Below are 12,556 nucleotides of genomic sequence, written 5' to 3'. Positions count from 1 at the left end.
CACCATAATAATAAATGAGTGGCTAATATGATGCAACATATAGGTTTTAACCTGCTATCACAGGTTTCACTTGGGGCAAAATTGTAATAGCAAAATTTGGTATGAATATTAGTAAGTTTTTGCACAAAACAAATAAATTTTATTATTTATTGTAATTTCTATTTAAATATCAAATCTTACTAGATTTTTTAAGCAAAAATTACCATTTTTTTTCCAAAACTTAGCATTTTTTTTTATATAAACATACTATTTTTCAAGAAAAACTTATGACTTCATTAACAAATCTTGCCACTTTTTTTAGCAAAATTTACTATATTATTAACAAGACCTTTCTATTTTTCAAACGAAACTTCCTATTTATGACTTCCTACTTTTTCAAACAAAATTTATGGGTTTGTTAATAATTTTAATATTTTTTCAAGTACAGTATACCAGTAAAGATCTAACTAATGATAAGATTGGTTACTGCTGCCAAATGGGAGCTGGCGGGAGACTTGAGTAAAGCTGAATAAGAACAGTAGCAGTAAAGATAGAGAAATACCAACAAGGTGTCCCATTGGACGTTTTTGGGTAATGATATTTGAGTGATTCATCTATACTAGTTGACGAGAAGAAATTGCTGATAATAATGACTACCTGAAAAACCACCAGCCTTTGTGTTGGTGGTCACTATCAAAACATTAAGGCTTGACGGGAGATCAAGGGTTTAAACCTTATTTTCCACCAATTGTCACAATATGTGGGCTGGCTTAAAAAAAATCTATGAGAGTGCGTAGTATACCCGCCTGTTCCGATGGTGGTTCAGTCCCCTCTAAGTTACCCTTAGGTCTCTTCAGGTCCCCCTCCCCTAGTGATTCAGTCCCTTCCGAGTTACCCTTAGGTCTTTTCAGGTCCCCTTTCCCCTTGTATAGAATAGTGTAGGTTTATCATATCTGACCAAAAAAAATAATGACATCCTAGAAGTCTTCGTGAAAAATTGACCACTCAATTAATGGTTGGTTGTATTAGTCAGTCTCCAACAATCAACCAAATTTATATATTAACAAGTATCGAATCATACTTCTTAATTTGATTCAAATTTGAAATTCAATTCTTGTGTACGTGATCTGCATCTATACCTGCTAATGCATAAACCGATAGTGTATACAAGATTACTTATATAAACAAAAAACAATCGGTACATTTTGTTAAGCAAATGATCTTTAGATTGTTCTTCAGAGGGATTAAAGATAACAAGTTTTCTTTGGTTGATGAGAACACTTCTAAATAATTGTGTGCATCTATATTTCTTTCTCTGGTGATGAAACATGAAAACATTTTTCAACACATTCAATGAGACTTTGTCACCCTTTTCATAAGCTGTTAAGAAAACATGCAGAGTCCGCCTAGTGCAAGTCCACCAGTGAATGGAAGTCACGACACGCTGTGGAAAATCTGTATGTTTTTGTGGAAAAAACAATCCTTGGAGACATATTCTACATTGAATTAATGGAAATGCTCATTCCCTATCAGTTGGCTACTAGGGAACAATCTCCAGAATCTTGATATGCATATTTAGCGTTTCAAAGGGGTTAGATAGTAAGAATAAAAATAATACTGAGAGAACAATTGGCTATCCTTTGTGTCCTTGACGTGCTGGGCTGGTCTGGTTGTTAAACAAAGATTTGGCTTTTCCAATAGTCTCCCTCTACGTATGTGACTGTGCCAATCAATTTGAACCTCAGCTACAGGGTCAATTATAAACATTTCTAAGGGGACGGCTCAGGTAGTTCAAGATTGAGATTTTTCTGTTTCATTTTTGTTTTCGAGATTAAAATGTGGAGAACTATCAAAATGTAGACAACTCAAAATAGGCCGATCAATAACTTTGAATGCATCGTTGATTTACATAAATTTTTGGTTATTGTTCTAGATCTCTTATTTGGAGTGTACAATAATTACGAGTTAATATTCATCTTTAGTTATTTTCATTATACTCGATCTGCAGAAGAAACATGAGAAAGTAGATCATTCGAAAATTGTCCTTGAATTCGTTATATATGGTTCAATCATCAATGGGGCATCTTTTGTTTCTGCGTTATGAAAATAAAAACAAGCGGGCTGGGATTGGCATTGAAATTATGAAGACAATTTTGATTAAAGATTAGGAATCAAATTAATAAATTCTAGCTATTAACACATCAATTGATCATACCTAATGAATTGTGAAATTAAAGATGTCAATTCAAGATTGATTTTCTGTATTGCCACTAATTTACTTAGACAAATGCATAATCCAAAATATAAACACTACTTTTTCTGGAAATCATTTGTTCTTACCATGCTATTTTCCGTTGTTAACCAAACCAACAACGGCTCAACACCTCTAAGGAATTTACTCAGTGAACTTGGTCGCAAAGCCAACAACTAAATCATAACAAGTACCTTATTATCATTACATGAAGCCAAGTCTATATAGCTTAACTATTCTTCATAACTTTTTCAGGCAGACTATTATACTTACATTTCATTTACATATAATAATAGCATGTAAAAAAAAGGAGGTCTAATCCTCAGCTTACATCAGGAGATGCCAAGGAAAACTGAAAAATATAGAGTACTAAAAAAATAATCATACAACAATAGAGTAAATTAAATTAATGCCGCTTCTCAAATCACCTGGAAGAAATTGCTCATTCTGACTGACTCAACAGTAGTAACAAGCACATTCATAAGTTTTCCCAAGCTAACTGCCAATTCAAAAAAAAAATTAAAGTTGACATTTTACGAAAAGACAAGATCTATGAAAAGTCAAGATTGACTAGTCTAAAATATACAAATTGTCAAATCTTTACTCCTTGACAATGGTGGAGGAGGTAGAAAACTAATCAAGGAAGGGCAACATATCAACTTTAGATGTTTATACTATAAACAACGGTTCAATAATACATAATAAATCATTAAGTGCTTAATTCTCTACATACAGTCAAATTTGTAATCGGTAAAGAAAAAACAATTACGATAATAAATGTGACATGCTCAATGAGCAAGGATAATAAGCTACGTGAATTGTAGTGCCTTACGCGCTTTTCTGTGTACTTACTCAACGGAAGTTCCTCGCACGCCGAGTAGTCTTCAATGCTATCATTGCGGCAATTCTGTCACTTGCACTTTCCAGAAACTCGAAGTATGCATAGCGCCAAGACCTCTTGAAGAGAAGGATTGCCAAGAATCCCACGAGGCCGAGAGCAAAACCAGGTCCTAGACCAGCATAAAACCATGACCAATCAAACTCACCATGATCTTTGTCATCTAGGATAGGATCATTTTTGGCTGGTGACTTGTTCTCGGGGCAGCTCTTTGGGAGTGGCTTGCCACAAAGTCCATTATTTCCTTCATAGATGGATGGATCGGTTAAGGTCTGAAGTTGATTTCCTGATGGTATTTCCCCTGAAAGGCTATTGTGTGACAAATTTAGGAAGCTCAATGAGTTTATTGTTGATAAGTTGTTAGGTATTGCACCGAAGAATTCATTCATTGATAGATCTAGCGTTTCAAGTCGCTTTAAGTTGCCAATCTTCTCAGAGATCCTTCCAGTCAAATGGTTGTGAGAAAGGTTCAAAGTTTGTATACCAGCCAGATCCATTATCCCATCAGGGATCTCACCCACTAAATTATTTGTTGAGAGGCTTATGGATTTAATGAGCACAAGGTTCCCAAAGGAGTACTCAAGTTCATTTCCTCCCTTATAGTTTTGAAGGTTGGTGGTATCGTAAGTTATCGTGAGAATGCTTCCATGTTCACTTGATACCATCATTGAGAAGTTGTTAAAACAATGAGGAATATATCCTGTTAAGTTATTGTGTGCCAGGTTCAGCACTTGAAGATTTGAGAGTAGGCAGAGCTTGTCAGAAATACCTCCATAGAAGTTATTTGACTGAAATCTTAGAAACATCAAATTTGATGACATTTCCCCAATCCAAGCTGGTATGGTATCCCTTAGCCCATTTTCACCAAGATCAAAAATTACCAAATTGCTCAGATGCTGCATTGATGACGGGAGCCTTCCAATGAATTTATTTCCATTCAAATGCAGAATCTCAAGTGCCCCCAATTGCAGGTAACAGCTTAAGTATTCTCGTGATAAAAAAAAAATCATAAAATACATGGAATAATTAGTTTTCTATTAAAATGCCCTGGAAAGAGTAGGTATCTAAAATAAATATACAAGTGATTCTCATGATATATATGTATATATATACATACACATACACACATATATATCGTTAGGATATACACACATCCACACACACACATATATATATAGTTAGGATATTTTTAGTCTATCATTATAGAGAAGAAGGACATATTGTTAGTTTCCACAGAATAATGTCCACATGCAATAAGGGTCATTTCGTTTATGCGCTTGTGTGCGTTGTATCCAGGTTGGTAGAGCGAAAGAGAGAAGATAGGACAGGATTCTATCAACTTGTTAGGTCAGTTGCCAAAATCGTTGATGAAGATTGTGGGACACTAAAGAAGATGCATGTTCAATTATTTATGAATTACGAATCATTGATAACGATTATTAAGTTATTCTGTTTTTCTAAAGGATTTATTACCACACATAAATCACATTCAACCTACCTTCCGTGTGCATGTATCATAATCACTAGCAATTATTGTCTTATCTTGCATTTATAAATTTTTTTTTCTATATAACTTTACTTTTCCATGATATTAATACATGAACCCCAACATAGTCGAGCACTCCTTAAACAGATCCTATGTTATTTTCTTATTTGTATATCCCTACATTATTTTTTCCAATTGGTGTATTATCGCGATCATTGTCAGAATTGGAATCATGTCAATATGTATGAATACTACTTCTCAACACCAACTCCGGTATTATGCAATCGGGGTTCTTTGACTTTGATTTCCTGACAGAATTTATGTGAGCCAAATAAGCCTCCAAAAATCATGGATGAAGATTCTGAGCACATGAAAGAAAATGCCTGTTCAATTATTTATGAATCATTGATGAAGAATTTTGGTTCACTTTCCAATTTAGTATTTCAGCTGTAAGCACATGGTCATTAATAAATTGGCTCATGATCGCCAGTGGAAATAACTAAATCTTACTATTTTATTAAGTTGTTTGAGTGGAAACTCATAAAGAATTGTTGGAGAGTCTCTACTTTATTTTTTCACATAAGTTTGGGTTTGTCTATTAAGTATCCATTGTTAAAATTTACTATTTTAAAATAAGTGCCACTTAGTGGTATCCACGAACTTCCAACATGATAACTGCTAGTATTAAATTTTGGATCGTATCTTTAACAAGATATTTATGCATTGTTATTCCCATCATCCAAGAAAAAGAAAAAGTCTTTAATTAAATAGAACTTTTAGTACAATGACATTTTAACATTAGCTAATTTGACACAGTTGATGTTTATTCTAATAAAACTAAGTTTAAACCCAAAACAAGAACACAAAATCATTTGCAGGCCCAAATTGGTCCTATCGAAAACTCCTACATGCACAGGCTCATCTCTACCCATTTATCAAAATGGGCATCAGGCTGGGATTAGATCACCTTGAATTTTTTTTTTTTTTTTTTGTAAAATCATAGATATTTATATTTCTAAAATGTTTATATTTACCAATCAAACAAAAATTTATAAGCTAAAATAGTTATTATATGTATTCATTTTTAAATATATATTATATAACTAAAATATTATTGTTTCAAGATAATTATTATTAACAAACACACTTATTATTTCACAAAATTTGAGTACTTTGGATTTGGAATACAGATAAGTATTAAACATATAAATTATTTGAATTTGATATCATCATTTCTGTTGGGCCTACTTTAGGTTGACTCTAACTTGGCCCAAGTCCAAGTCATTCTGAATTGTGCACTTAACGTTAAGCCCTATCAATCATTTATTTCTGACATCACAGAACAAATGGTGTGGTTCAAAACGAAATGTTTCCAAACTAATCATTAAATGTGTTGCATTTTGAAAATCACCTACGGGTGCAAAATTGAGATCCTACCCTCTCGAATTGGGCCAAAATTTCCTAATTGGTGAGATCGCATTAATTGCAACGTCCCAGATGACCTTGGCGGGGTCATGATAATGCAAATGAGAATAATAAAAAAAAAAAAAAAGTAAATAGAAGAATGGGTATAATGGCAAGAAAATGATAAAAAAAAAAAGGGATCTGAAATAAGAAAAATGCATGAAAATATCGTGAACACAGGTGATGGATGAAACTTGCGCAAAAAGTGCCTAATCAATTAGCGTTGGATTTTTCTCTTCTAAACTACGTTGCTAGCGTTGGTTGGACTAGCAGGAAAAACGAGAAGTGTCTACAAGACTACAACTAGCGTTTATCTAATTTTCGAGGCACATGACATGCATCTTTGCATTGGACGAGAATGAGAGAAGGTAAAACAAAATTCCAAAATTTGTTTAAGCAAACAATTGAAACTTTGGTATGACATAGAATTCACAGCTGTAGAAAGAGGACTAATCCTCAGATTACATCTTGAGATGCAAAACAAAACAGAAAAACACTGAACACTCGAAGCTTAAATACACGAAAACACAACAAAACTACTATTGCTTCTCGAGGCACTCTGGACAACAACAGCAGCAGCCACTCTGATAGTCTGAAAGATAGCAAAGTAGCAACGTTAATAAATTTTCTCTAGAGAAGTGCCAATTTCAAAAAAAAAAAAACATTAAAGTTCAAGATTTATTACAAGAAAAAGATAAATGAAAAGTTAAGACCGTCTAGTCTGAAATACACAAATTGTCAAATCTTTACTCCTTGCAGTGGTGGAGGAGGTAGAAAACTAGTCTAGGAGGGGCAACATATACATAAGCATTACATGACCATAAGAATTTATTCATCTTCTGTAATCAAAGGTTAAAAAATACCTAACAATCATTAATTAGTAGTTTGTAAAAGTTATTGGCAGAAAAGCTAGACTGTATACCAATTAGAAATTACATAACTAAATTAACTATTAGCATAAACTAGTATAGTACTTATTGGGAAAAAAATTTTCTTTGAAAGCTACGAATTTGATGTTAGAATCTTGTTGGTAAGCTATTCGGTATCAGGCATCTACTACTTTATACTCCTATCTATTAAAATTGGTATGTTATTCTTTTGTTGATATAACTTCTTAAGATTCTTTGTTTGAAAAAAAAAACTTATTGAGCTATAATTTTCTTGTATTGGACAAACGCATAAAATAAATCCTTAGAAATATTTGGAAAAAAAACAAAATTACAAATCACAATAGGTTGCAAATTATGAATGTTAAGTTCTAATTAGTTCTCTACGATCAGCATATAAAAAGTAAAAAGAATAAGTTAGATGAAGGAATGTCTACAAAAATGTGAAATTTTCGAAGAGCAAATTATCAAAGATAGTATGCTACGGATATTTTGGCTCCTTAGTGTGTGATATGAAAAACAGAGTATAAGTGCTTTTATAGGAACTTACTCAACGAAAATTCCTCCTCAGGCGAGTGGTCTTTACCCAGATTTTGTCACAGGCACTTTCTACAAACTTGAAGTATGCATAGCGCCATGACTTCTTGAGGAGAAGGATTCCCAAAACTCCCAAGAGCCCGACAGCAAAACCCGGTCCTATACCAGCATAAAACCAAGACCAATCAGATTCGCTGTGGCCTTCATCATCATCACTAGGCCCATTTTTGGTAGGCAATTTGTGTTCCCAGCAGCTATTTGGGAGCGGTTTGCCACGGAGTCCACTGTTTCCTTCATAGATGGATGGATCGGTCAAGGTTTGCAGCTGATTTCCTGATGGTATTGGCCCTGAAAGTTTATTGTGTGACAAATTCAGAGAGTTCAATGAGTACAAATCAGATAAGCTTTCGGGGATTGCACCGGAGAGTGCATTCATTGATAGATCAAGTGTTTCAAGTTGCTTCAAGTTGCCAATCTTCTTGGGGATCCTTCCAGTCAAATGATTTTGTGAAAGATTCAAAACTTGCAATTGAACCAGCTCCATTATCTCATCAGGGATCTCGCCCACTAAATTATTTGCTGAGAGGCTTACGGATTTAACAAGCTCAAGGCTCCATGCGTCATACTCAACTTCTCTTCCATTTGGACTATCCACATACCTTGTAAAACCAGTCCAACCCCGCGTCCCAATCTTGCATTATTCGATTTCGGACTTTTCAGTTCTAGAATAGTACAAAATAGACAAATGCCTATTGGCACGAGGAAGAGATCGTAGTATCAGTTTTCTACCCCCTGGGGTTCTTTCTTCTAACGTAAAAGAACAAAAATTCTTCGCCCAAAGCGAAAAGAAGCAGCATATTGAGGATCGTCGAAGGAAATTGAAACGAAATCTTGACATGCGCGAAGAGACCCAGAGTTGAGTAGAGGAAAAAAAAGAGAGCAATTGCGATTACCTCTAACTGGAAGGCGAAACCGACGTGGTCTTTGGAGTTGCGGGCGTCGGAGATGGAGATGAGAGAGTTTAGAATGAAGAAGAAAGAAAGGACGGAGATTGATATGCATGTTACAGATGATGAAGAAACAGGGGCCTTTTTTGTTTGAGTGCTACTGTTGTTAATAGCTGAAATGGCGTGAGGGTTGGTAAGGGGCGGAGATAGTGGCGTATTGTGGATACATTCAGAGGAAGATACGAACGATTCCCAAGCACCGATTAAGATGAAACCGCCACCGGCTATGGTGTAGGTGAATAGTCCCATTCTTGGCTCTTGATTTCTGTTTTCTGGTTTACTTTTCTTCTCTTTATCCTCAGGTGAGTAGTCTTCAATGCAATCATTACCCAGATTTTCTCAAAGCCACTTTCTATAAACTTGAAGTATGAATAGCGCCATGATTTCTTGAAGAGAAGGATTCCCAAAACTCTCAAGAGCCTGACAGCAAACCCCGGTCGTATACCAGCATAAAACCAAGACCAATCAGACTTGTTGTGGCCTTTATCATCATGAGTAGGCCCTTTTTTGTAGACAACTTGTGTTTCGAGAAGTTGATTTGGAGCGGTTTGCCACAAAGTCCACTATTTCCTTCATAGATAGATGGATCAGTCAAGGTCTGAAGTTGATTTCCTACAGGTATTGGCCCTGAAAGTTTATTGTGTGACAAATTCAGGGAGTTCAATGAGTACAAATCAGATAAGCTTTCGGGGAGATAGATCAAGTGCTTCAAGTTGCCGATCTTCTCGGCAATCCTTCCAGTCAAATGATTGTGAAAGATTCAAAATTTCAATTGATCGAGTTCCATTATTCATCAGGGATCTCGCCAACGCTATAATCTCCTTCTTGGCCTGATACCATGGTACTAATGTTATTAAAGCAGTGAGGAATAAATCTACTCAAGTTATTATGTGCTAAGTTCATCACTCGAAGATGTGAGAGTTGGTAGAGCGTATCAGAAATAGCTCCATGGAAGTTATTTGACTGAAAGCTTAGACACATTAAATTTGATAACCTTTCCCCAATCCAAGCTGGTATAATATCCTTTAGTCGATTGTCGCCGAGATCAAGAATTTGCAAATTTCATGGGAATAAAAACATATGTGCATAATATACATACATATTTGTACCGTGTGTGTGATGCATGTGAATAAAAACATATTTTATAGTATGTGTATAATACCTTCCCATGAACAACAATTTTCTCCAATCCAAAATAACAGTCGATTTGATTCATCTATCAACCTATACTTGAATTGAAGAAGAGTTTGTTGTTCATTCTCAATACAAGAGACATTCGAATAATTATGAGCTTGTTTGCTGCTGCCAAATGTGAATTGGCTGTTTACAGGAATAGAACTGAATAAGAAGAGTAGTAATGAAGATGAAGTAGTACAAAGAGGATGATGCTCCATTGGATTTCTTTGGTATTATTGGTTTATTTGATATAGTTATCTCAGTTGAGTGGCCTCATTTATACACTTACAAAAAGCATCACTTCACCATTTTGTGTTTGTGGGAAGTAGAATGGAACCATACAAAGATGATAAAGGATAACGGCTTCAAGTCCTCCTGGAAAAAAATTTGTTAATGTGTTGGAGGGGAAAGACAGCGTGGAAAATCCTTGCGTGCTTGTGAGGAAAATCTTTGGTGACATACAAATGGAAATATTAATTCATTTTATTTTTGGATTTTAATTTAATTTGGATACCGACGTTACCATAAAAACTCAATCCTAATTAAGTTTTGTTATTCTTATGAACTAGTGATCGGAGCACACTATATGTATGCGTAAATAATTCAAGTTATATTTAATTGTAAAAATTAGTTTTCTGGAAATTAGTTTTACATTTTGAGAATTCATGTTTTATGAAATTTTGTGTGAAAACAATATACATGAGCAGTTTTTTGTTAGTTATCATTAACTGTAAGCATTAGCAATACAACTCAAATTTCCACATAAAACGAGAAAAAGTAATTTTTTGAGAATTTCAAACGCGCATTTAAAATTTTAAGAAGCATAGAAAACCTTAAAAAACAACGTTCAAGATCTTGACGGGCAACATATAACGTTCCAAGTTGGGTACAAAATTGGCGGATGTGTCTAAGTCCACTCGTCAATGGAAGTCGTGACCCACCGTGAAAAATTTTTATTTTCTTGTGGATAAAATCCTTAGAGAATATTTTGTACCGGATTAATGGAAATTTTGATTCTCTATCAGTTGTTTGCAATCTAAATTAATATTAAAATGTTTGACTTAAAATCTCCAAACCTATTGAAAATTTGTCACAAATCCTAAATTTAATAGGTCTATGTTAAAGAAGCACGAAGGACGGTAGTCTGCATTGCATGTTGGATAGTTACAAAAAAAAAAAAGGTGCACATTTATCAAAAAAGTTTTGTTTATTTTTATGTACTTGTTCATTATCAAAATTTGATCTTTCAAAAGTTTATGTACTTGAATAAGAGGTTTGAGCATTCAAAAAACCTTGTATATGTAAAGTGAATTATATATAGTGCGACAAACAGCAAGTATGGAACTCCTTTTTTAGTCTTTTTTTGAGCTAATCTATATTTCTTTCTCCAAGAAAGACATTCTTTGACATTAATGTGGCATCATAAAGTTTTTCATAAGTAAAACATTTTAGTGGCTTTTAAATTATAAAGAAGATGAAGCTCAAGAAAAAAAGAAGAATAGACCAACAACCTAGAATGCAAATATCAAACCAAGAAAAGGACAAACAAAAATTCCTAAATGCATAGCATCCAATATCAAGACGTCCACCGTCCACATATAGCCAGTGTTTTGAAAACCGGACCGGACCAGCCGGTTCGACCGGTTGAATCGCGAACCGGCCATGGCTCCGGTCCGGTTCAATGCCAGGTTTGACTTTGTCAAGAAATCGGTCAAAAACCGGTCGGACCGCGAAACCGCTGAACCGGATTTGAACCGGTTATTTCCGGTTTTTGAGTTTTCCTTTTTTTTTTTTTTTTTTTTTTTTTTGCAAAATGTAGTTACCAAGATTCGAACTCAAGACCTTTGTAATAGAAGACCAATGTAGTAACCGTTGCACTATCACATCTTATTAGTTTGTTTTGATAACTTATTTATATAAAACAAACACTCATATTTCTTTTGTTCCATTTTTTTTACAAAATATCATCCTTTCATGACTCTTTCTTTTTAATCTTCAATACACACACACACACACTCTCTCTCTATCATCTTTTCTTTTGCCACTCATTTTTAATCAAACCTCTTTATTTTTAATTTATTGATGTTTTCTTCCATATTTTAATTTTGTTTTTGTCCATTAAATTTAAAAAAGTTAAAAAAGAATTATTTTTCTTTAACCCAATTTATTTAATACCACAACCACTCACTTTTATCTCATTTTTTGTTTCTTATCAAATTTGCATTTCTATTTTCAATTCTCTTGATTTTCTTCGAACTCCAAACTTCCTTTTTTAAATTGTAAATTTAAATTCCAAAATGTAAATTAAAATTTAAGTTCACAATGTCTAAATTTTCATAGACGTGAATTTTGTATAATTTCAAATATTGTGATATTTTTGGATTATATTTAAGATTTTTTTGGTAGATATAATTGAAATTGAAATGGAATTTATTTGTTTTAACTTATAATTTAAAAAATTTATTTTCAAAAATCCAAGTTATTCAAAAATAGTAAACTTTTCATTATATAAAGTATTAAATTATCCATTACATGTCTTATTTTGTGCACATATATATTTATATAAATTATTTTTAAAAAAATTCATTGAACCGAGGTTGAACCGATCCGACCGATTGAATCTCGACCCTTTCACTTCACCGGTTCGATTAACGGTCCGATTTTTAAAACATTGCATATAGCGTTTCAAAAGGGTTAGAATAGTAGGTTTGGCGTTCCAATACTTTCACTTGTCAAATTTTATGATCTGTTCATGTCTGCAATTATATGGGAAAAGTCTCCAATTGGGTGAAGATTCTCTGCAATTCATCTAATTCATGGAAGCTAAATGGACACATGTTGTTTTGATGGATACATAATTATAAATGAGTG

The 12,556-nt window shown here is 33.8% G+C and overlaps 2 protein-coding genes across 2 annotated transcripts; both read right to left on the bottom strand.

Annotated features, from left to right (window-relative positions):
- Positions 1-3,082: 3,082 nt before the first annotated feature.
- On the bottom strand, positions 3,083-4,030 carry LOC113776235 (receptor-like protein EIX2). The gene has a single exon (XM_027321350.1). It carries the CDS (start codon positions 4,028-4,030, stop codon positions 3,083-3,085), a length of 948 nt encoding a protein of 315 aa, XP_027177151.1.
- A 2,559-nt stretch (positions 4,031-6,589) lies between these two features.
- On the bottom strand, positions 6,590-8,046 carry LOC113776230 (putative receptor like protein 25). Its single transcript, XM_027321344.1, has 2 exons — positions 7,552-8,046; positions 6,590-6,670 (listed from the first exon to the last, which is right to left on the bottom strand). Exons 1-2 carry the CDS (start codon positions 8,044-8,046, stop codon positions 6,590-6,592), a joined length of 576 nt encoding a protein of 191 aa, XP_027177145.1.
- Between the last annotated feature and the right edge of the window lie 4,510 nt (positions 8,047-12,556).

Source organism: Coffea eugenioides, chromosome 6, assembly GCF_003713205.1.
Source record: "Coffea eugenioides isolate CCC68of chromosome 6, Ceug_1.0, whole genome shotgun sequence".
Lineage (NCBI taxonomy): Eukaryota > Viridiplantae > Streptophyta > Magnoliopsida > Gentianales > Rubiaceae > Coffea > Coffea eugenioides.
This window is presented reverse-complemented; position numbering and strand designations above follow the sequence as displayed.